The sequence below is a fragment of the Chiloscyllium plagiosum genome, chromosome 7 (genome assembly GCF_004010195.1).
Source record: "Chiloscyllium plagiosum isolate BGI_BamShark_2017 chromosome 7, ASM401019v2, whole genome shotgun sequence".
Taxonomy (NCBI): Eukaryota; Metazoa; Chordata; class Chondrichthyes; order Orectolobiformes; family Hemiscylliidae; genus Chiloscyllium; species Chiloscyllium plagiosum.
The window spans coordinates 35,360,028-35,382,667 of NC_057716.1; the positions used below are offsets into that span (position 1 = coordinate 35,360,028).

Here is a 22,640-nt window from a genome sequence, read left to right on the forward strand (position 1 = left end):
TTCAGAAAAGATTTACAAGGATGTTGCCAGGGTTGGAGGATTTGAGCTACAGGGAGAGGCTGAACAGGCTGGGGCTGTTTTCCCTGGAGCGTCGGAGGCTGAGGGGTGACTTTATAGAGGTTTACAAAATCATGAGGGGCATGGATAGGGTAAATAGGCAAAGTCTTTTCCCTGGGGTCGGGGTGTCCAGAACTAGCGGGCATAGGTTTGGGGTGAAAGGGGAAAGATATAAAAGAGACCTAAGGGGCAACTTTTCATGCAGAGGGTGGTATGAGTATGGAATGAGCTGCCAGAGGAAGTGGTGGAAGTTAGCACAATTGCAACATTTAAGAGGCATTTGGATGGGTATATGAATAGGACGGGTTTGGAGGGATACGGGCCGGGTGCTGACAGATGGGACTGGATTGGGTTGGGATATCTGGTCGGCATGTACGAGTTGGACCGAAGGGTCTGTTTCCATGCTGTACATCTCTATGACTCTAAAAGCAGTGGTGTACTTCTGAGGCTCTACAAGGCTCTGGTCAGATCACATTTGGAGTATTGTGCACAGTTGTGGGCCCCACATCTCAGGAAGGATGTCCTGGCCCTGGATTATGTTCCGAGAAGGTTCACGAGAATGGTCCCAGGAATAAATTGCTCAACATATGAGGAACGTTTGAGGACTCTGGGTCTATACTCAATGGAGTTGAGAGGATGAGGGGGGAAACTAATTGAAACATACAGAATACTGAATGGCCTGACAGAGTGGATGTTGGGAAGATGTTTCCATTGTTAGGAGAGAGTAGGACCGGAGACCATAGACTTAGAGTAAAGGGAAGACCTTTCAAAATGGAGATAAGGAGAAACATCTTCAGCCAGAGAGTATTGAATCTATGGAATTCATTGCCACAGAAGCAGTGGAGGCCAGGTCATTGAGGATATTTAAGACTGACAAAATATGTTCTTGAGTGTCAAGGGGATCAAGGGTTACGGAGAGAAAGCGGGAGAATGGGGCTGAGAAACTTGTCAGCCATGATTGAATAGTGGAGCAGACTTGATGGGCTGAATAGCCTAATTTCTGCTCTTATGCCTTATGGTCTTACAGTCTATGTCAATGACTCATATGAGGGGGAACGACTGTATGCTAGATAAATTTGCTGATGACACAAAGATGGATGAAAAGCCACTGCTGTTTGTCATTTTTACAAATGACCTAGATGAGGGCGTAGAAGGGTGAATTAGTAAATTTGCGGATGGCATTAAGGTCGGTGAATTTGTGGAGAGTGCTGAAGGATGTTGCAGGTTACAGAGGGACATAGATAAGCTGCAGAGGTGGCGAATGGAGTTTAATGTAGAAAAATGTGAGGTGATTCACTTTGGAAGTGGCAACAGGAATGGCTAATGGTAAGACTCTTGGCAGTGTAGATGAGCAGAGAGATCTCGGTATCCATGTACATAGGTCCGTGAAAGTTGTCACCCAGGTTGATAGGGTTGTTAAGAAGGCATTTGGTGTGTTAGCTTTCATTGTTAGAGGGAGCCACGAGGTCATGCTGCAGCTGTAAAAAACTCTGGTGCAGCCGCATCTGGAGTATTACATACAGTTGTGGTCACCACATTATAGGAAGGATGTGGAAGTGTTGGAAATGGTGCAGAGGAGATTTCATAGGATGTTGCCTGGTATGGCGGGAAGCTCTTATGAGGAAAGGCTGAGGGGCTTGAGGCTTTTTTCGTGAGAGAGAAGTTGAGAAGTGACTTAATTGAAACGTATGAGGTAATCAGAGGGTTAGATAGGATGGATGGTGAGAGCCTTTTTCCTCGGATGATGATGGCTAGCATGAGGGGACATAGCTTTAAATTGAGGGGTGATAGATATAGGACAGATGTCAGAGGTAGTTTCTTTACTCAGAGTAGTGGGGGCATGGAACACACTGCCTGCAACAGTAGTAGACACACCAAGTTTAAGGGCATTTAAATGGTCATTGGATAAACATATAGTTGAAAATGGAATGGTGTAAGATAGATAGGCTTCAGATTGGTTTCACAGGTCGGTGCAACATTGAGGGCCAAAAGACCTGTACTGTGCTGTAATGTTCTATGTTGTTTCTTTTGTAGTTTATTCTGAAGAGCTGCACACATTTGAAATTACAAAGAAATAGATATAGAGCCATTGAAGAAAACACCAAGAGATAACAGACGATGATTTTAAAGCATGCATCAAGGATTTAAGGAGGATTGACAAGAAGACAGGACAAGAAAATTAGCAAGGGAATTCCAGAGCAGTCGACTCAAGCAACCAAAGAGAAGACAGTGAATGGTGGAGTGAAGAGGCTGTGTATGTGAATAAAATGGGGGGTAATGAGAGAGGCCAGGATTGGAGAAATTCGTAGATCTTGCTGGATTATAGGATCTGAGGAGGTTACAGAGTTTGTGAGGGTAGAGGTGTGCAATTGGAGGCAATGCAAGCTCAAGAATCCTGGCTCTCTGGGCCGGTGCAGGGTAGGATGTAAGCTGCTGGGTTTTTGGATGAGATGTAATGTTTTAAGGAGTCACCAATTGTATTTTTGCAAAGGAGGCAAGAGCACCTGAGGAGGCAACCCATTTGCAATGTGGAATTCAACAGAGCTGATTGGGATTGAAGATCAAGAGAGCAGGAGGTGGGTCTCATAAACAAGGTGAGGTCAAGAAAAGCCAGCGATGTGTTACATATAATGGGATCAAGGAAAGAGGAACCTAGGATTGGCTTTCACTTGGTGGTCAGGGAGAAAACACTGGTTGGGGGAGAAGGTAACACAGACAGCTAAAATGATCAACTGTTAAAGAGGAAAAGATTGAATGTTTTTAGCTATAACTGCTGCATCAACACAGTGTTAACCTGTGGCTTCTGACCTTGTGTAACCTTCAACTCTTTCAATTATGTTTCAAAAGGGATGATTAGGCAAATTGTTTTAACATTCCTACATAACCAAGCAGCACAAAGAACATAGGCACACAATCCTCACAGCCAGGCAGTTCACAGATAAAACACCCTAACAATGTGTGGTGATAATCTTTAACTGATGGAAAAGTACACTCTACCCTCAGAATGACATGCCTAATTGGGTGTTGTAATTAAACGAAAGGACCAGAGACTTAGTCTTCTATCTTATCCTTTCACTGAACGGGTCCACTTTACTCATTTTAAAAGGAAAATCCTAAAGTCTTCAATTGATGCACACTGCTGCCTGAGGATAATAGTTCCCTAGGCCACTGGCTGTGCTCCCATCCTGTCCTTCTCCTTAATGCTGTCAAGGACAATGAAACAGTTTGAACTGTTTTGATATCATCTCAGAGGAAGACTGGGAACTATGGAAATTTAGCAGATGTGGGTTCCAGAGAGAACACTAACAATTTCACCTGATACCAAATGATTCCTCCAAAACCATTGTAATCCCTTAGGTCCTCGCTTATAAACTGTGAAAGGCCAGCAGTCTCAGTACTGAAGACTCACAAATGCTGCAAAAAGTGAGTGAGAAATGTACTGGCTTTTATTTGTACCAGCGTGGAGGTGGTCTGGGCCAGTGGGTAATGTTGCTGCCTCTGAGCCAAATGTCCCAGGTTCAAGTCCCACTCTGGGACTTGTTGGTTGGGAATGTCACATTCACAGGTTTGAGGAGCAACTTGTAAATTCTTCCAACTCATGCCAATGGCAGACAGTAAATGTGGGAGAGATTCCAGGTCAGCCATGTGATAGAAAGAACATGGGGGCCTCTGCTGTCACTCACCATGGCTCTGGGCTGCAACATGTATGTAAATGTACATTGCCACGGATTCCTTGAGAAGGCTGGTTGGCTCAGTTGCCTGGACAGATAGGTGCCGACTGCCTGCAGTTCAATCCCGAGATGTTTGGCTCCCTGTGCTGGAAGTTGTGTATATTGTGGGTCGGACTTGCTTTCAGGCTGAAAACTTGAGATGGTTTGCACGATTCTGTTTACCTCTGTGTTAATGATGCAATCTTATATGGTATATCCCAGCCTATATAGAATAACCCAGTCTATACATGATAACCTCATCTATATAATATTTCCCAATCAATAGGATATAAGCAGTCTATCCTGCAGGAACAAGAATGAGAAAGGCACGGGTTTAAACTGATGGGCAAATGAAACAAAGGCCGATGTGAGGAAAAACGTTTTAATTAGTAGTTATGGTCTGGAATGCACTGCCTGGAAATGTGCTGGAGTCAGGTTCCCCTGAAGCATTCAAGAATGCACTGGATTATTATTTGGATAGAAATGGTGTGCAAGGGTTTGGGGAAAAGGAAGGAGATTGGCACCAGGTTAAAGAACTGGTGCAGGCACAAGTGGTTGAGAGACCTAAGGGGCAACTTTTTCACACAGAGGGTGGTACATGTATGGAATGAGCTGCCAGAAGAAGTGGTGGAGGCTGGTACAATTGCAACATTTAAAAGGCATCTGGATGGGTATACGAATAGGAAAAGTTTGGAGGGATATGGGCTGGGTGCTGGCAGGTGAGACTAGATTTGGTTGGGATATCTGGTCCGCATGGACAAGTTGGACCGAAGGGTCTGTTTCCGTGCTGTACATCTCTCTGTGGCTGAATGGCCTCCTGCGCTGTATCAATTTGTGATTATTTTGGGAAGACACTGAAATGAAGATTGGTGTCTTAATATGCCTCTCTTGAGAGTCTATCCCTGATGTAGGATGAGCAGAACAACGTAGATATAGAATTTTTATCCAGAATGAAATATTTCACCTTAATCCCACCCCCAATGAATTTCTCAATTCAAATTTAGAAACACTCGCCCAAATTTCAGATTTACTCATCACTTTAATAAGTAAAGGAATTTTGTGTTAACACATTAAAAACACAAAGAGAAATCTGGTCAATGGTGCTGAAAAGGAAATCATTTGGGTTCAGTGTGGAGAAGTTTGGAGGTAGGCTTGTGTTTGTAATGCAAACTGTGGACAGCATGCATCTCTGACTTTGACTACCGCTGCTGTTTGATTAGGAGAATTACGGTGTCAACATTTGAACACGCCCACCCCCGGCGAAGGGCTCTCCTGATGTGCTTCCAGCAGCTGGTAAAAAGGTTCATCAGTTCAGCAGCAGTAGTCCTCGAGGTTTCAGTGGCCGGGAAGGAGCCGAAAGCCACGCTAGAGTTTTTCGCCTGCACATGCTCACTCAGATCAGTGATACTCACACATACAAGTATCCGGCACAAGAACAGTTCCCTGGAGGAGTTACAGAAGGTGCCGAGCAAGACAGGGGCGACACGGAGGTGCAGCTAAAGTTGAATCAGTTCTCGTTTCTCAAATCCGAAGATGGTGAAGATTCTCCGAGCGTGCAATCTGTTGAAATCCCTCAGACAGGGTGTTGCAGTTTGCAGCCGGACTCAGGGGCCACCGTGGAGTTTGGGACGGTCAGGAGTCAGAGTGTTCAGCAGTAAGGTAAACGCATTTCTGCTCCCTCTTCCAAGAGGGCTTTTTGGGGAGAAATGCGAATTTCAGAGCAATTCACTCAAAAGGAAAGCAGGTTATAATGCATGCAGTTCTGGTTGCAAACAAGTCCCAGGGGCTGTTAAGCGAATAAACGCATTTCCGATTTAAATGGAGATGCCATTGGAACAGGTTTAATTAATACGCAGTGTGTGTGTGTGTGTGTCATGTGGTGTTTCTCTTGCGGAAGCCACTGGGAGGACAGCACTTGGGGCAGTCCTTTGCCTTTTGGGAGAGTTGGATCCTGCTGCCTTTTTCCCACCACCACGTAACAATGCTGGGAAAAAGTTGTCCATAAGGTCACTTAAAAATGTATTTCAAAAATGTGCTTTGTGCATAGAAAAATCATATACATAAATAGTGACCCAAGCGGTTTGGTTCTGTACTATCTTTGCTGAGGGAGAACAACAAGCCCCAAGGCATATCTTACTTGTGCAAGGTACTATTTACATGTATCTGATGCAGCGGGGGAGTCTGATAACTGAACAGGACCCCCCCCCCCCCATTTAACTTCAGCAGAAAGACCTTAGGCAGTGGTCTTGCCTCACTGGCAGCTGCTGCAACCTTTAGAGCATCCCTCAGTGTGTAGTCTTTGCAGAGGCTTGTCCGGAGCAGCTCTGTGCTCTCCAGGCTATTCCCTGGGATACTGAACAAGACCAAGGAGATCATAGGTTTAAGGTGAGAGGGGAAAAGAGTTAAAAGGAGCTGTCAGAGGAGGTGGTTAAAGTTGATACAATTACAACAGTTTACAAAGTATCAGGACGGTACATGAATAGGAAAGGTTTGGCTAAATGCTGGCAAATAGGACTAGATTAATTTGGGATATCTGTTCGACATGGACGAGTTGGACTGATCATAGAACAGGCCCTTCAGCCCTCGATGTTGCGCTGACCTGTGAACTATTCTCAGCTCGTCCTCCTACACTATCCCATCGTCATGCATGTGCTTATCCAAAGATTGTTTAAATCTGCCTAATGTGGCTGAGTTGATTACATTGGCAGGTAAGGTATTCCACACCCTTACCACTCTCTGTGTAAAGAACCTGCCTCTGACATCCATCTTAAATCTATCACCCCTTAATTTGTAGTTATGCTGCCTCGTACAAGCTGACGTCATCATCCTAGGAAAAAGACTTTCACTGTCTACCCTATCTAATCCTCTGATCATCTTGTATGTCTCTATCAAATCCCCTCTTAGCCGCCTTCTTTCCAATGAGAACAGAAACTGAAGCATCTATTTCCATGCTGTAGCGTCTATTTCCATGCATCATCAACTCCGTGAATGATGCTCTTTTGATTTGCCTGAAACTTGTCAGTCTTCGAGTTCAAGGAGTTGACCTCAACTAAGTGTTGTAGACTTTCCCTTAAGGTGAAATGCTGCTTTGGAAGAGAAAGTGGGCCAGGCATACGCTTTAAGCAGTACTGGTGGAGAGACCCTCTGTTTATTGTGAGCTGTGTTCCTTTTGCTTCTGACTGAGTGGGCCTGCAATTTGCAGCCTTGGTTTGGTCAGATAAGACGCTGATACTGCCCTCAAAACCACTTTCAAGCTTTGCATTCGGGTCGATTGGTTAATGTCCTCCGTATTATTAGCTTTCAGGATGGCCTCAACTCTCCCTTGTCTTCCTTTTCAAACCCTTATCTTCACTTCATGCAGATCTGCCCCTCCCTATCACTCCTTGTGCTACCCACCGTAGGGTTTGAGCCCAGACCTTTTGATGTGCACTGCATCTGCTGCTGCTACCCCCACCACCTTGGGTTAGGAAAGAACATCACGTTGAGAAAGTTAAATGTTGGGGTGGGAGATGAATGTGTATTGAGTTGGAAATTGTAGGAATCTAGGTGAACTCCGTTGGCTGTGTACAATTCAATCTCCGGTACATCTTACTCACCCCTTCCAATCCCATGATATGAACTAGTCAGGCACAAGAAAATTCTTGCAATACAAGTCCATCAACGTAGGGCCACACTCACTTAGTGTCGAAACTGAGAAATATATTCTGTAATAAATCTGAAACAAGAAAACTCAAGATGCTAGGGCGGCACGGTGGCACTGCTGCCTCACAGCGCCGGAGACCCGGGTTCAATTCCCACCTCAGGGAACTGTGTGGAGTTTGCACATTCTCCCCTTGTCTGCGTGGGTTTCCTTCGGGTGCTCCGGTTTCCCCCCACAGTCCAAAAATGTGCAGGTTAGGTGAATTGGCCATGCTAAATTGCCCACAGTGTTAGGTGAAGGGGTAAATGTAGGGGAATGGGTCTGGGTGGGTTGCGCTTCGGTGGGTTGGTGTGGACTTGTTGGGCCGAAGGGCCTGTTTCCACACTAAGTAATCTCTTCTAATCTAGACTGTGGAGGGATTAATCTATGAAATGTGGAACCTCCATCAGAACCGGGAAACAATTGAGAGACCAACTTGTCTTTTCTCTCATTACATCTTCATCCATCAATTGAGTTTTGCCAAGATTGCTTGAAGGAGATTATAGCACAGTAACAATCTCTCACCACTGCCATGTCCATCTCCTCATTGAACACTTCACCAGAGATTGCTGTTCATTGTAGGAAAGGTCATGTTTAAGCTCAGCAGTGGGGACTGATTTCAGAAACAGAATTTACTCAGCAGGGTTACTGGCCTTTCTTTCACCTTGGACATTGGTACCACTCCAGGGGACAGTGCTGAGTACGTAAACTGTATTACTCAAATTGACCTATGCTTAAGAGATGTCGACCTCTTGTTAATGAATGACAATGTCCAAATTTGGGGGCACCTTTTAACAGTGACTTGTACCGTAGTATGGTTAAATCATCTGGAATATTCACCCACAACTCATAGGTGACACTGACAATAATAAAGAGAAAGTTGTACTCAGCTTGTGCAAGGCATGGGTTATGAAGCAGAGGGAATGGTGTGAGAAAATGACTAAATTAACTCATCCAGTGTCTTCTAGGAGAAAGTGAGGACTGCAGATGCTGGAGATCAGAGCTGAAAATGTGTTGCTGGAAAAGTGCAGCAGGTCAGGCAGCATCGAAGGAGCAGGAGAATCGACGTTTCGGGCATGAGTCCTTCTTCCGGAAGTCTCATGCCCGAAACGTCGATGCTGCCTGACCTGCTGCGCTTTTCCAGCAACACATTTTCAGCTCATCCAGTGTCTTCACTACCAAGTGGATCACTACTGCATAATGTTATGGTGTGAGGCATGACAGAATATAAAGAAAGACTTAGGGTTACCTAATGCCTTTCACAACTGCAGGGTTTCCTAAAACACATCAAAGCCAACAAAATACTTTCCTTTAAATTGTGCTCTCCACTGTTTTTTAAAAAAAGTTAGAACAAAACAAAAATGGATTGAGCACCTGGCATCGACCTAGGCACTGGAGATGACGAGTAAACACAGCCCAGTCGACCCTGCAAAATCTTCCTTACTAAAATCAAGGGCAGCTACCAAAATTGAGAGCTGTCTCACAGACTAGTTAAAACAGCAGCTTGAAATTTGTTGTTTTGTTTTAAAATTGTGCCAACAAGTTGGAGTAAAATATTGTGCTGGTCTTACACTTTAGGAGTGGAGTGGCCTGGGCTGCTCATTTCCAACGTTTTGGGAAAACCTCTGCTCATTCACCTCCAGTAAGAGAAGCCGCCATCACAGATACCTCCATGGTGGGGAGAGAGATATAGTGCAGGGTGTGGTTGGGAAGGTGAAGGGTAGTGTAGGAGCTGGGGAATGGAGATATAATCGTAACACTGTTGTAGCAAAATGTGCTCCTGACTTTAGGCAGTTAGAAGGAAGTCTGCATGTGTCGAACTGAAAGTGCAGTCTACAGTATTGGCACTGGGCCCTCAATCTGTGTTCTGTTTCCTAGCTTTACAATTATGGCCTTGATTTCAATTAGAAAGATATATATTTACAGACTTGATGTATTGTTTTTATTCAGCTACATGCTTCTGATAGACCCATTGCAATTGTTTAGTATCATGGACAATTGCTTTAAAAAAATGTTTAATCCCTTAGGTTTCACGGGAATGAAGAGAACGCCTTTATTTATTCTCCATAATGTTGAGATAAACCCTCATCCATCAAAGGAAACATGGCAGCCAGAAATCTTGGCCACGTAGTAGATGTGTGATCTTTATCTTCAGTCTTCCCCAACTTGACAATATATAGACGTGTGCACCGGTCAGGCTCCTCCCGTTGGATCATCACTGTTGCTGACCAAGTTGGCTACTATTTCCCACTCTTATCCCTCTTGTGTTTTGACTGCAGGACTTGTTTTTTTTTTTGCAGTGCCTGTAATTACAAGCAGGCCTTCATGCAGTGGACAACCCTTTGGGAAGTTTCTATTGTCCAGTGTCTGCTTTTCTGTCATAACCCAGGAGCTAAAGTGACAAAGTAATAAGGCTCCAAACGGCAGAACATTTATCCAAAATGCCAAGGGAAGTGTAGCGTCGAACACCCATTCAACTCTGATCTTTTTTCACCATCACTCCATTTCCATTCCTCTCCACCTCCAGCTCCATTTCCACTCTACTTCCACCTGCCCTTGCTCTCCCCATGCAATCCACTCTTGCACCTCTATGTCCACTTTGACTCCATCTCCACTCCCGCTCTACCTCCACATGTACCTTCACCTCCGCTCCTGCTCTATCTCTCCTGCATCACACTCCACTTGAAGCTCCATTCTATCTTCATCTCTACTCCACCTTCACCACCCATGCACCACTACACTCCACCCCAACTCCAGCTCAAATCCATCCCAACTTCAACACAACTCCACACTAATTACACTCCACTTCCATTCTAGCTTAACCACCTTTTACAGCTCACCCTCGCGCTCAGCCTCCATCTCCCTTGCACTTTTACTCCACCTGGACCTCCATTCCACTCCCACTCCACCTCCCATTCCATCTCTTTCTGTACCTCTCTGCATTCAGGCAATATGGGCTTTGCTGGGAATGGGGGTGAAATCCTCAGGGATTGGGTATACAATTTGTGCATCCATAGGATGTGGGTGTCACAGGATGAGGAAGCATTTGTTGCCCACCTCTTGTTGCCCTTGAGAAGATGGTGATGAGCTACCTTCTTAAACCGCTGCAGTCAGTGCTGTAGGTAGACCCATGATGCCTTTGGGGAGAGAATTCCAGGATTTTGGCGATTGACACTGAAGGAATGGCAGTATATTTCCAAATAAAGATGGTGAGTGGCTTGGAGGGAAAATTGCAGGTGGTGGTGTTCCTATGTATCTGCTGCCCTTATCCTTCTCATCATGGATTTAGGAGACTCCTATCTGAAATTTCTCAAGTCTAGGTGTTTTCCTCCCCTCCTTTCTGGATCTTCTGTCTACTAATTGAGGGAGATGGATTGCTGTGGTTAGTCAGCTATTCTGTTGGAAAAGTTGGATGCCAGAAATAAAAAATCTGTAGATAAATTGCTGGCGAAACTCAGCAGGCTAGCAGCATCTGTAGAGAGAGAAAAAACATTGTTCGTATTTCAGGATGATAACTCTTCAGAAAGGTTTCAATTATTGTGGAATGTGATGAGCAGTATTGTAGAAAAACTGTCACCCTTTTGCTTTTTTTGACAGCTCTTACATTCCCTTCTTGAGATAATGAACATAAGAACGTTGGAAAGGTGTGGGCCATTCAGCCCAAGAAGCCTGCCCACCAGTCAATATGATCATGGTTGATCAAACATACCCACCCCATCCCCATAACTCTTTATACCACTGGCAATCAGTCTATCAATCTCTACCTTAAGCTTGTTTAAAGTCTCCACCACCGCAGCCCTCTGTTGTAGACAATTACCAAGGTTCACAATCCTCATCTCAGATTTAGTGGCATTGTCCTTATTTTTAAAATAGAATGCAGGAGAGGCCCTTTGGCCCATAAAGTCTGTACTGCCAAATTGTGCATCCGGTTTTAGACTTCTTAAGCAGGAAAACATCTTACCTACGTTTAACCTGATCTCCTTTTTGTCACAGCAAGGGAAGTTTGGAATGCATTACACTGTCTGTAAATTCAGTTACGATTCTGAGAGCTGGAACAGACCGTATCTATTGGAATTATACACAATAGGTGCCGGAGTAGGCTATTCTGCCCTTCGAGTCTGCACCACCATTCATTATGATCATGGCTGATCATCCCCAATCAGTATTCTGTTCCTGCCTTATCTCCATAACCCTTGATTCCACTATCCTTGAGAGCTCTATCCAACTCTTCTTTAAACAAATCCAGAGACTGGGCCTCCACTGCCTTCTGGGGCAGAGCATTCCACACACCCACCACTGGGTGAAGAAGTTTCTCCTCATCTCTGTCCTAAATGGCCTAACCCTTATTTTTAAGCTGTGTCTTCTGGTTCGGTACTCCCCCATCAGCGGAAACATGTTTCCTGCCTCCGGAGTGTCCAATCCTTTAATAATTTTATACATCTCAATCAGATCCCCTCTCAGTCTTCTAAACTCAAGGGTATACAAGCCCAGTAGCTCCAATCTTTCAACATAAGATAGTCCCACCATTCCAGGAATTGACCTTGTGGAGAATTTGTCACCACATCTCTTGGTCTTTAGACATAAGATCAGAATCACTTCTAAATAGTGGGTGGCGGGGGGCTGGAGGAACAGAGAGTTTTAGAAATAGCAATGCAGAAATAATTTAAAAAAACTAGAACACTGCAATATATAATAATTTAAAAATAAATGTCCCGGTTGAGTTTTAAAATTATTTCTTCTATTTTCATTGCTTGGTCCCTTTGTAATCTTTGTAATTCTCCTCCAGCCATGCAACTCTGTGCTATGTTCCTCTGACTGTGGCCTTTTGAACATTTGCAGATTTTAATGGCTCCACCCTTGGTGACTGTGCTTTCCCTTGCCTAGTGTGTGCCCTGGAGTACCTCCAGAAACATCTCAGCCTAAACTTGTCTTTCCTGTTATAAGATGATCCTTAAAGCTCACCTCTTTGCTGAAGCTTTTAACCATTCAGTCTGGTTTGTCTTTTTGCAGCTGAGTGCTGAGGTTTCCTTAATATTCATCGTGTGAAATATCTTTGGGGATATTCATTATTTGTTAAAGGAGTGATATCAAGGTACCTCAATTTAAAATTTTGCATTCCAGTTCTGGGCACTACACCAAAAGGGGGCTGTTTCACTTTGAAGAAGGCATCTTTCACATTCACAAGAATGGTAGAGGTAAGGATAGGGTGACTATCTGAATATTATTTAAATATAGAAAGGCTGAATAAAGAGGTGGCATGGTGGCTCAGTTAGCACTGCTGCCTCACAGCGCCAGGGACCCGGGTTCAATTCCCGGCTCGGGCAACAGTCTGTATGGAGTTTGCACATCCCTGTGTCTGCGTGGGTTTCCTCTGGGTGCTCCGGTTTCTCCCACAGTCCAAAGATGTACAGGTTAGGTGAATTGGCCATGCTAAATTGCCCACAGTGTTAGGTGGATTAATCGTGGGTAAATGTGGCAGAATGGGTGGGTGCTTTTCGGAGGGTCGGTGTGGACTTGTTGGGCCGAAGGGCCTGTTTCCACACTGTAGGGAATCTAATCATGGAATCTAATCTAAAGCTGCAGAATAGAGGGATTTGGAAGTACTTGTTCATGATTTACGAATATCTAGCATCCAGGTTTAACAGGTGATCAGGAAATCCAATGGAATGTTGGCCTATATTTCAAAGGGAATAGAGTATACAAAATAAATAGATCGTGTTAAAACTGTACAAGATCTTATTCAGACCACAACTGACGTCCAGTAAACAGTTTGGGGGCCCTTTATTTAAGGAAAGATATTTACTGTCATTGGAAGTAGTCCAGAGAAGATTCACTGGGCTGATACTGGATATGGATGGACTGTCTTATGAGGAGAGGTTGAGTAGGTTGGGACTGGACTCATTGGAGTTTAGAACAATAAGAGGTGACCTTGCTGAAACTGAAATAACTGCACAGAGGCTGGTATCCAGTCACCAAGTCACCCTTTATTTACTTGTGCACAGCTTGGAGTCGGTCCTCAACTGAAGAGATTCTAATCTAGAACATTACAGCACAGTACAGGCCCTTTGGCCCTCGATGTTGCACCGACCTGTGGAACCAATCTGAAGCCCATCAAACCTATGCTATTCCATCATCACTGTTTATCCAGTGACCATTTAAATGCCCTTAAAGTTGGTGAGTCTGCTAGTGATGCAGGCATTGTGTTCCATGACCCTTCTCCTCCTGAGTAAAGAAACTAACTCTGACACTTGCCCTATATCTATCACCCCTAAGTTTAAAGCTGTGTCTCCTCATGCTAGCCATCACCATCTGAGGAAAAAGGCTCTCACGGTCCACCCTATCAAACCCTCTGATTAGACCCTCCCTCTATACCAGGCAACATCCGAGTAATTCTCCTCCTGACCCCTTTCCAAAGCTCCCACATCTTTCCTATAATGCGGTGACCAGAACTGTACGCAGTACTCCAAGTGCGGCTGTGCCAGAGTTTTGTAGCATGACCTCATGGCTCCGAAACTCATTCCCTCTACTAAGAAAGCTGTATGCCTTCTTAATGACCCTGTCAACCTGGGTGGCAACTTTCAAGGATCTATGTACATGGGCATCGTTTTGTAGCATGACCTCATGGCTCCGAAACTCATTCCCTCTACTAATAAAAGCTGTATGCCTTCTTAATGACCCTGTCAACCTGGGTGGCAACTTTCAAGGATCTATGTACATGGGCATCGAGGTCTGTCTACTCAACAACACTGCCAAGAATCTTACCGTTAGCCCAGTACTCTTTATTCGTGTTGCTCCTTCCAAAGTGAATCACCTCACATTTTTCCACCTTAAACTCCATTTGCTACATTTCAGCCCAGCTCTGCAGCTTATCTATGTCCTTCTGTAACCTGCAACATCCTTTGGCACTGTCCACAACTCCACCAACCTTAGTGTCATCTGCAAATTTACTAACCCATCCTTCTACGCCCTCATCCAGGTCATTTATAAAAATGACAACAGCAGTGGCCCCAAAACAGATCCTTGTGATACACCACTGGTAACTGAACTCTAGGATTAACATTTCCCAAAAACCACTACCCTCTGTCTTCTTTCAGCTAGCCAATTTCTGATCCAAACCACGAAATCACCCTCCATCCCATACCCTGACATCAGCTACTTTACCCTCACCCACCTGTTTGGTCACCATCTCATAAAATTCAATCAGGATTGCGAGGCACGACCTACCCTTCACAAAACTGTGTTGACTACCCCAAATCAACTTATTTCTCTCTAGAAGATTATAAATCTTATCTCATTTTAATCTTTTCTAATACTTTATCCACAACTGAAGTAAGGCTCGCCAATCTAATTATCAGGGTTGTCTCTACTCCCTTTGAACAAGGGAACAACATTTGCTATCCTCCAGTCTTCAGGCACTATTCCTGTAGACAATGGCGACATAAAGATCAAAGCCAAAGGCTCAGCAATCTCCTCCCTGGCTTCCCAGAGAATCCTAGGATAAATCCTCTCCAGCCCAGCAGCTTACTTTTTTCACACTTTCCGAAAGTGCTAATACCTCCTTGTGAACCTCAATCCCGTCTAGTCTAATAGCCTGTATCTTAGTATTCTCCTCGACAATGTTGTCTCCTTCCAGTGTGAATACTGTTGAAAAATATTCATTTAGCAGTTGCCCTATCTCCTCGGACTCCGTGCACAACTTCCTAATACTATCCTTGATTGGCCCTGATCTTACTCTGTTATAGCTATAGATATACCGATACTCTCCTGGTTACATTTTTTCTTTCTCTTTTACAGCAGTAGTGCTTATATTCCAGCACCCATCTTGTCTATGTGTCGGTGCAAGCCGCAGTGAAAACACCAAGTGTAAATACTACTCCACCACCAGAAAAACCAACCGTGTATCTTTTTGTCAGTAGGGGCAGGCCCAGGCCTCAGCAGTAGTGATGGTGGTGGTTGCTGGTGCAGCTGAACACAGCCCAAAGAAAAACACAATCACAAAAAGGAAGTTTAAAATCACGCAACACCAGGTTTTAGTCCAGCAGATTTATTTGGAAGTACAAGCTTTTGGAGCGCTGCTCCTTCATCAGGACAAAGGGACAACACTCCATAGGCTTGTGCTTCCAAATAAACCTGTTGGACGATAACCTGGTGTTGTGTGATTTTTAACTTGGTCCACACCATTCCAACACAGGCACCTCCACAGCACAAAAAAAGAAATGCAATGTTTCTGGTCGAGAGGACTGTTCCCCACACCACACTGGCTGTGTGCCCAGCCAGCTTGGAGTCAGTCCTCAACTGAGAAGATTTAAGCTCCTGGTTGCCTTGGTCAGCCAAGGCTTTCCTGATTGGCTGAGGTTAACAACCCCAATCAGGAATCTTGTTCTTAACAAGGTCAACCTGGTTCCAATCACTAAGAATCTTGACAGTTTCTGATGAGAACTTGCCAGAGTAAATGCAGAGATGCTGTTTCCCCTTTTGGGAGAGTATAGAACCAGAGGGTATAATCTCAGAATAAGGGGCTGCACAATTAAGACAGATATTTGGAGGAATCTCCTCTCTAAGGGCAGTGAATCTGTGAATTTTATGGACCTCTGAGGTACCACATTGACTGATTCCTTTAATCCAGGTTGATACTAGTGGACAGGCTCGAGTGTGTCGCAGCCCCGATGTAGAGGTGCCGGTGTTGGACTGGGGTGAACAAAGTTTTAAAAACTGCATAACACCAGGTTGTAGTCCAACAGGTTTATTTGGAAGCACTAGCTTTCTGAGCACTGCTCCTTCATCGGGTAACTAGTGGGGCAGGATCTTAAGTCACAAAATTTATAGCAAAAGATCAGTGTCATGCAGCTGGTGTGATATATTGAATACACCTAGATTACTGTTAAGTCTTTCATCTTTTAGAATGGGTTGCAGGTTTTGGTTCATTAGTATGTAAATCCCAGAACAAAGAAAAGTGCAGCACAGGAACCTCTGCCCCTCCAAGCCTGCGCCAATCCAGATTCTCAATCTAAACCTGTCTAAGGATTTGTATCCCTCTGCTCCTTGCCCGTTCATGTATCTGTGTAGACACATCTTAAATGATACTACTGTGCCTGTCTCTACCACCTCTGCTGGCAATGTGTTTTAGGTACTCACCACCCACTGCGTAAAGAAATTTTCACACATATTTCCCTTAAACTTCTCCCCTCTCACCTTGAACTTGTGACCCCTAGTAATTGAGACCCCACTCTGGGGGAAAAAGCTGCTTGCTATCCACCCTGTCTGTACATCTCATGTTTTTGTAGATCTCAATTGAGTTCCCTCTCAACCTCTGTCTTTCTGATGAAAATAATCCTAAACTACTCAACCTGTCTTCATAGCTAGCGTCCTCCATACCAGGTAACATCCTAGTGAACCTCCTCTGCACCTTTTCCAAAACATCCACATCCTTTTGGTAATATGGCTACCAGAATGGTACGTAGTATTCCAAATGTGGCCAAACCAAAGTCCTGTACAACTGTAACATGATCTGCCAACGCTTGTATTCAATACCCCATCTGATGAAGTATGCTGTATGCCTTCTTGATCACTTGACTGACCTGCGTTGTCACCTTCAGGGAAAGTGGACCTGAACATCCAGATCTCTCAGTACATCAGTTTTCCCCAGGGCTTTTCCAAATAATGTTTGGTTGGTTCTTGAATTTGATCTTCCAAAATTCCTCACTCACATTTGCCCGCCATTTCTTTGCCCAACTCTCCAATCTATCTATATTTTGCTGTATTCTCTGACAGTCCCCTTCACTGTCTGCTCCTCCACCAATCTTGGTGTCATCTGCAAACGTGTTAATCAGACCATCGATACCTTCCTCCAAATCATTTATGTATATCACAAGCAACTGTGGTCCCAGCACAGATCTCTGTGGAACACCACTGGTCACAGTTCTCCATTTTGAGAAACTCCCTTCTACTCTTTGTCTCCTGTTGTCCAGCCAGTTCTCTATCCATCTAGCTAGTACACCCTGGACCCTGTGTGACTTCACTTTCTTCATCAGTCTACCATGGGGAACCTTATCAAATGCCTTACTGAAGTCCATGTATATGACATCTACAGTCTTTTCCCTCATCAACAACTTGGTCACTTACTCAAACAATTCTATTAAGTTGTTAAGACATGATCTTCCCTGCAGAACCATGTTGCCAATCACTGATAAGCCTATGTTCTTCCAAATGTAAATAGATCATATCCCTTAGTATCTTCTCCAGCAGCTTCCCTATCAGTGACGTCAGGCTCTCTAGTCTATAATTCCCTGGATTATCCCTGCTACCCTTCTTAACCAAGGAGACAACATTAGCAATTCTCCAGTCCTCCGATGTTCAAGGATGCTGCAAAGATATCTGTTAAGGCCCCAGCTATTTCGTCTCTTGCTTCCCTCAGTAACCTGGGATAGATCCCATCCAGACCTGGGGACCTGTCCACCTTAATGCCTTTTTGGATGCCAACACTTCCTTCCTCCCTCAAACTGATTTGACCTAGAGTAATCAAACATCTATCCCTAACCACAACATCTGCTCCATGCATAACTTTCCTCCTTTTGTCCTTGAGTGGGCCAACCTTTTCTGTGGTTATCCTCTTGCTCCTTACATACAACTAAAAGATTTCAGGATTTCACTTTAACCCTGTTTGCTAAAGATATCTCATGACCCCTCTTAAGCCTTCTTAATTTCTTGTTTCAGTTTGGTCCTACTTTCCCGATATTCTTCCAAAGCTTATTCTGTCTTCAGTTGCTTAGATCTTACGTATGCTTCCTTTTTCCTCTTAGCTCGTCTCACAATTTCACCTGTCATCCATGGTTCCCTAATCTTGCCATTTCTATCTCTCATTTTCACAGGGACATGTCTATTCTGCACTCTAATCAACCTCTCTTTAAAAGTCTCCCACATATCAAATATGGATTTACCTTCAAACAGTTGCCCCAATCTACGTTCCCCTGCTCCTGCTGAATTTATAGTTACCTCCTCTCGCCGCCCCCCCTCTCCCCAGCATTCTTCCTTTGGGACTACTCTCGTCTTATGGAATGGGGTCACTATTCCCAAAACAATCCCATACTGAAATTTCAACCACCTAGCCGAGCACATTCCCCAACACCAGGCCTCTTCCTGAGTTGGATTATTTACATCTAGAAAACCCTCCTGGATGGTCCGTACAAATTCTGCTCTAACATTAAGTCAATCTGAGTCAATGTTGAGAAGATTAAAGTCTCCCATCACCACCACCCTGTTGCTCCTACATCTTCCCATAATCTGTTTGCGTATTTGTACCTGTATCTCTTATGCTCGCTGTTGGGAGGCCTGTACGATAGCCCCAACATTGTTACCGCCCCCTTCCTATTTCTAAGGTCTGCCCATATTGCTCGCTGCTCGAGTCCTCCATAGTGCCCTCCCTTCAGCACAGCTGTGATATCCTCTTTGACGAGTAATGCAACTCCTCAACCCCTTTTACCTCCCTGTCTATCCCCTCTGAAGCATCACTATCCTGGGATATTTAGTTGCCAATCATGGCCTTCCCTTAATCAAGTCTCAGTAATAGCAATAACATCATACTCCCAGGTACCGACCTGGATAGAGACTGGCTGGCAGATAGGAAGCAAAAAGTAATTTTTTAAAAAATGAAATGACACAAAGTTGGGTTGGAGGGGGAACGGAGGAGGATGCAGAGATGTTTCAGTGTGATTAATGCAAGTTGTCTGAGTGGGTGAGTACATGGCAGATGAAGCACAACATGGATAAATGTGAATTTGCCCACTTTTGGAACAATCAACAGGAAGGCAGCTTATTAACAAATTGGTGATACATTGGGAAAGAGAGAGGTGCAATGAGGACCTGGGTGACCATGTAGACCAGTTGCTGTAAGCAAGTGGCCAGCTGTAGCAGGCAGAAAAGAAAGCAGATGGAATGTTGACCTTCATCGAAAGAGGATTTGGGAAGAAGTGCAGGGATGTCTTGCTGCTATTTATATATAATTATATGCAATTATGGAGGTTCATAAAATCATGAGAGGCATAGATAAGGTGAATAGCAAAGATCTCTCTGAGGGTGGGCGAGTTCAAAACTAAGCCGCATATTTTTAAGGTGTGAGGAGAAATCTTTGAAAGGGACCTGAGGGGCAACTTTCACAGAGTGTAGTTTGTACGTGAAACGAACTGCCAGAGGACGTGGTCGATGCAGGTTCAGTTACAACATTTAAAAGATATTTTGAATGGATGCATGAATACGAAAGGTATTTTTGATAAGGGATAGCATTACTGAGAGAGGATAATCCCAGAAATACATCCAGGGACGTTATTTAGGTTGGACTGAGAAATAAGAAAGGGATGAAACCTTATTGGGATTGTATTATAGACCCCCTAATAGTCAGAGGGACATTGAGAAATAGATTTGTTAGGAGATCTCCATTATCTGTAAGAATAATAGGGTGGTGGTTAAGGCAGGAGATTTTAACTTTCCAAACATAGACTGGGACTGCCATAGTGTTAAAGGTTTAGATGGAGAGGAATTTGTTAAGTGTGTTCAAGACAATTTCCTGATTCAATGTGTGGAGGTATCTACTTGAGAAGGTGCAAAACTTAGCTGCACGAGGAAAAATGAGCTGCACGAGGAAGTGATGGAGGCTGGTACAATTGCAACATTTAAGAGGCATTTGGATGGGTATATGAATAGGAAGGATTAGATTAGATTAGATTAGATTACTTAGTGTGGAAACAGGCCCTTCGGCCCAACAAGTCCACACCGACCCGTCAAAGCGTAACCCACCGATACCGCTACATTTACCCCTTTACCTAACACTACGGGCAATTTAGCATAGCCAATTCACCTGACTTGCACATCTTTGTGACTGTGGGAGGAAACCGGAGCCCCCGGAGGAAACCCACGCAGACACGGGGAGAACGTGCAAACTCCACACAGTCAGTCGCCTGAGTCTGATTGAACCCGGGTCTCTGGCGCTGCGAGGCAGCAGTGCTAACCACTGTGCCACCGTGCCGCCCATTTGGAGGGGTATGGGCTGGGTGCTGGCAGGTGGGACTAGATTGGGTTGGGATATCTGGTTGGCATGGACGAGTTGGACCGAAGGGTCTGTTTCCATGCTGTACATCTATGACTCTGACTCCCAGGATGTTGAACACTTTGGAGGTGTGAATGTTTGAGTCAGAAAAGGAGCTGTATTTTTACACTGCAATCAAAAGCATCTCAAACCTGAAGGAGGCCAGTTTATTTCCCATCATCAGTTGCTGTGACTTTTAATGAAAAATGTCAGAGACCTTTTTGTAAGCTTGAATGAGTCACCCTGTGCCTTCTGCAAGCAAGTGAAAGTATCTGGAGTAGAATGATTTGAGAAGTTGTGTTCTGTTGAGCAAAAGGATCATCTCAGCAAACCCTGTGAACAGGTGCCACTGAACTGCATTCCAGTCTTCCCTCCAATGCATAATACCCTTTTTTTAAAATTTCTGCAACAGGTACATGGGAATGTCACCATGTGCAAGTTTCCCTCCATGCACTTTGGAGGTGTGAATGTTTGAGTCAGAAAAGGAGCTGTATTTTTACACTGCAATCCTGGCTTGGAAATTATCGCCAGTGCCAAATCTTCAGACGAGACAAAGGGAGAGAAGAGAGGGATGTTGTGGTAGTACTGACACTGGAAGCCATTTTAAATTTGGAAAGAGGGGTTGTATTTGAGAGGGCAGGGGCAGAATCCTTTTATTCAGAGATGAGAAGCAAAATGAAGATGATTATGCTACTGGGGTCATCTGTATGCCTCCAATGAGAGATCAAGGAACAAATCTGTCTGAAATCAGAGAGACAACCAAGAACTACATAGTGTTGATATTGGGAGCTTTAATTACCCAAATCTTAACTGGGATAATGTAAAAAGTAAAATGGGGGAGGAATTTCAGATCTGTGTTCAGGAGAAGGGTCTTGGCCAATATGTCCTTGGTACAACTAGGGAGGAAGCTTTGCTGGATCTGGTTTTGGGGAATGAGCTGGAGTGAATGAACCAAGTGTCTGTTGAGGAACACTTGGAAAGGAGTAATCATTGCATGATAAAGTTTAGTTTTGTAATGAAGAAAACCAAGGCTCTCTTCAAATTGGGAGATAATGTTAATAGGATGAGAGGGCGTCTAGCCAGGGTAAAATGAAACCGGAAACCGGAAGATTTCTAACACAACCATGGGTGGTCTTTCAGAAGGAGGAGCAACAGGTACAGTCTGGGTATGTTTGAACAAAGATGAAATATCGAGACAGTTGAGTGAAATGGAGAATATAATAATACAATGAAAGATGCGCTATGATGCATGTCAGGTAAATTCTTCAAGTGTCAACCAGGTCGAAAGAATTAAGCTTGCGAAGAGAAAAATAAAACTGCTTTTGTTTTTGTCATAGCAATTGATATGAAAGGGGAGTATTGTCAGATGGAATATAATGTGGAAAAATGAGGTTTTCCACTTTGGTAGGAGGAACAGGTGTGCAGAGTATTTCTTACATACTAACAGGTTGGAAAGTGTAGATATACCAAGGTGCGTAGGTGTCCTTGTCAGTAAGTCACTGAAAGCTATCATGCAGGTGCAGCAAGTTGTTAAAAAGGCTAATGGAATGCTAATTTTTATGGAGAAAGTGAGGTCTGCAGATGCTGGAGATCTTTCTTACATACTAACAGGTTGGAAAGTGTAGATATACCAAGGTGCGTAGGTGTCCTTGTCAGTAAGTCACTGAAAGCTATCATGCAGGTGCAGCAAGTTGTTAAAAAGGCTAATGGAATGCTAATTTTTATGGAGAAAGTGAGGTCTGCAGATGCTGGAGATCAGAGCTGGAAATGTGTTGCTGCAAAAGCGCAGCAGGTCAGGCAGCATCCAGGCAACAGGAGAATCGACGTTTCGGGCATAAGCCCTTCTTCAGGAATGAGGAAAGTGTGTCCAGCAGGCTAAGATAAAAGGTAGGGAGGAGGGACTTGGGGGAGGGGCGTCGGAAATGTGATAGGTGGAAAGAGGTCAAGGTGAGGGTGATAGGTCAGACGGGGGTGGGGGCGGAGAGGTCGGGAAGAAGATTGCAGGTTAGGAAGGCGGTGCTGAATTCGATGGATTTGACTGAGACAAGGTGGGGGGAGGGGAAATGAGGAAACTGGTGAAACCCGAGTTCATCCCTTGTGGTTGGAGAGTTCCTAG

General features: G+C 44.3%; 1 protein-coding gene across 1 annotated transcript in view; it reads left to right on the forward strand.

Annotated features, from left to right (window-relative positions):
- The first annotated feature begins 4,860 nt into the window (after window positions 1–4,860).
- cps1 (carbamoyl-phosphate synthase 1, mitochondrial) overlaps window positions 4,861–22,640 on the forward strand; it is a 730,040-nt gene continuing 712,260 nt past the window's right edge. Inside the window, exon 1 of the mRNA XM_043693435.1 lies at window positions 4,861–5,426. Coding sequence (XP_043549370.1) covers window positions 5,301–5,426 — 126 coding nt within the window. The 5' untranslated portion in view covers window positions 4,861–5,300. The remainder of the gene's footprint in view (window positions 5,427–22,640) is intronic.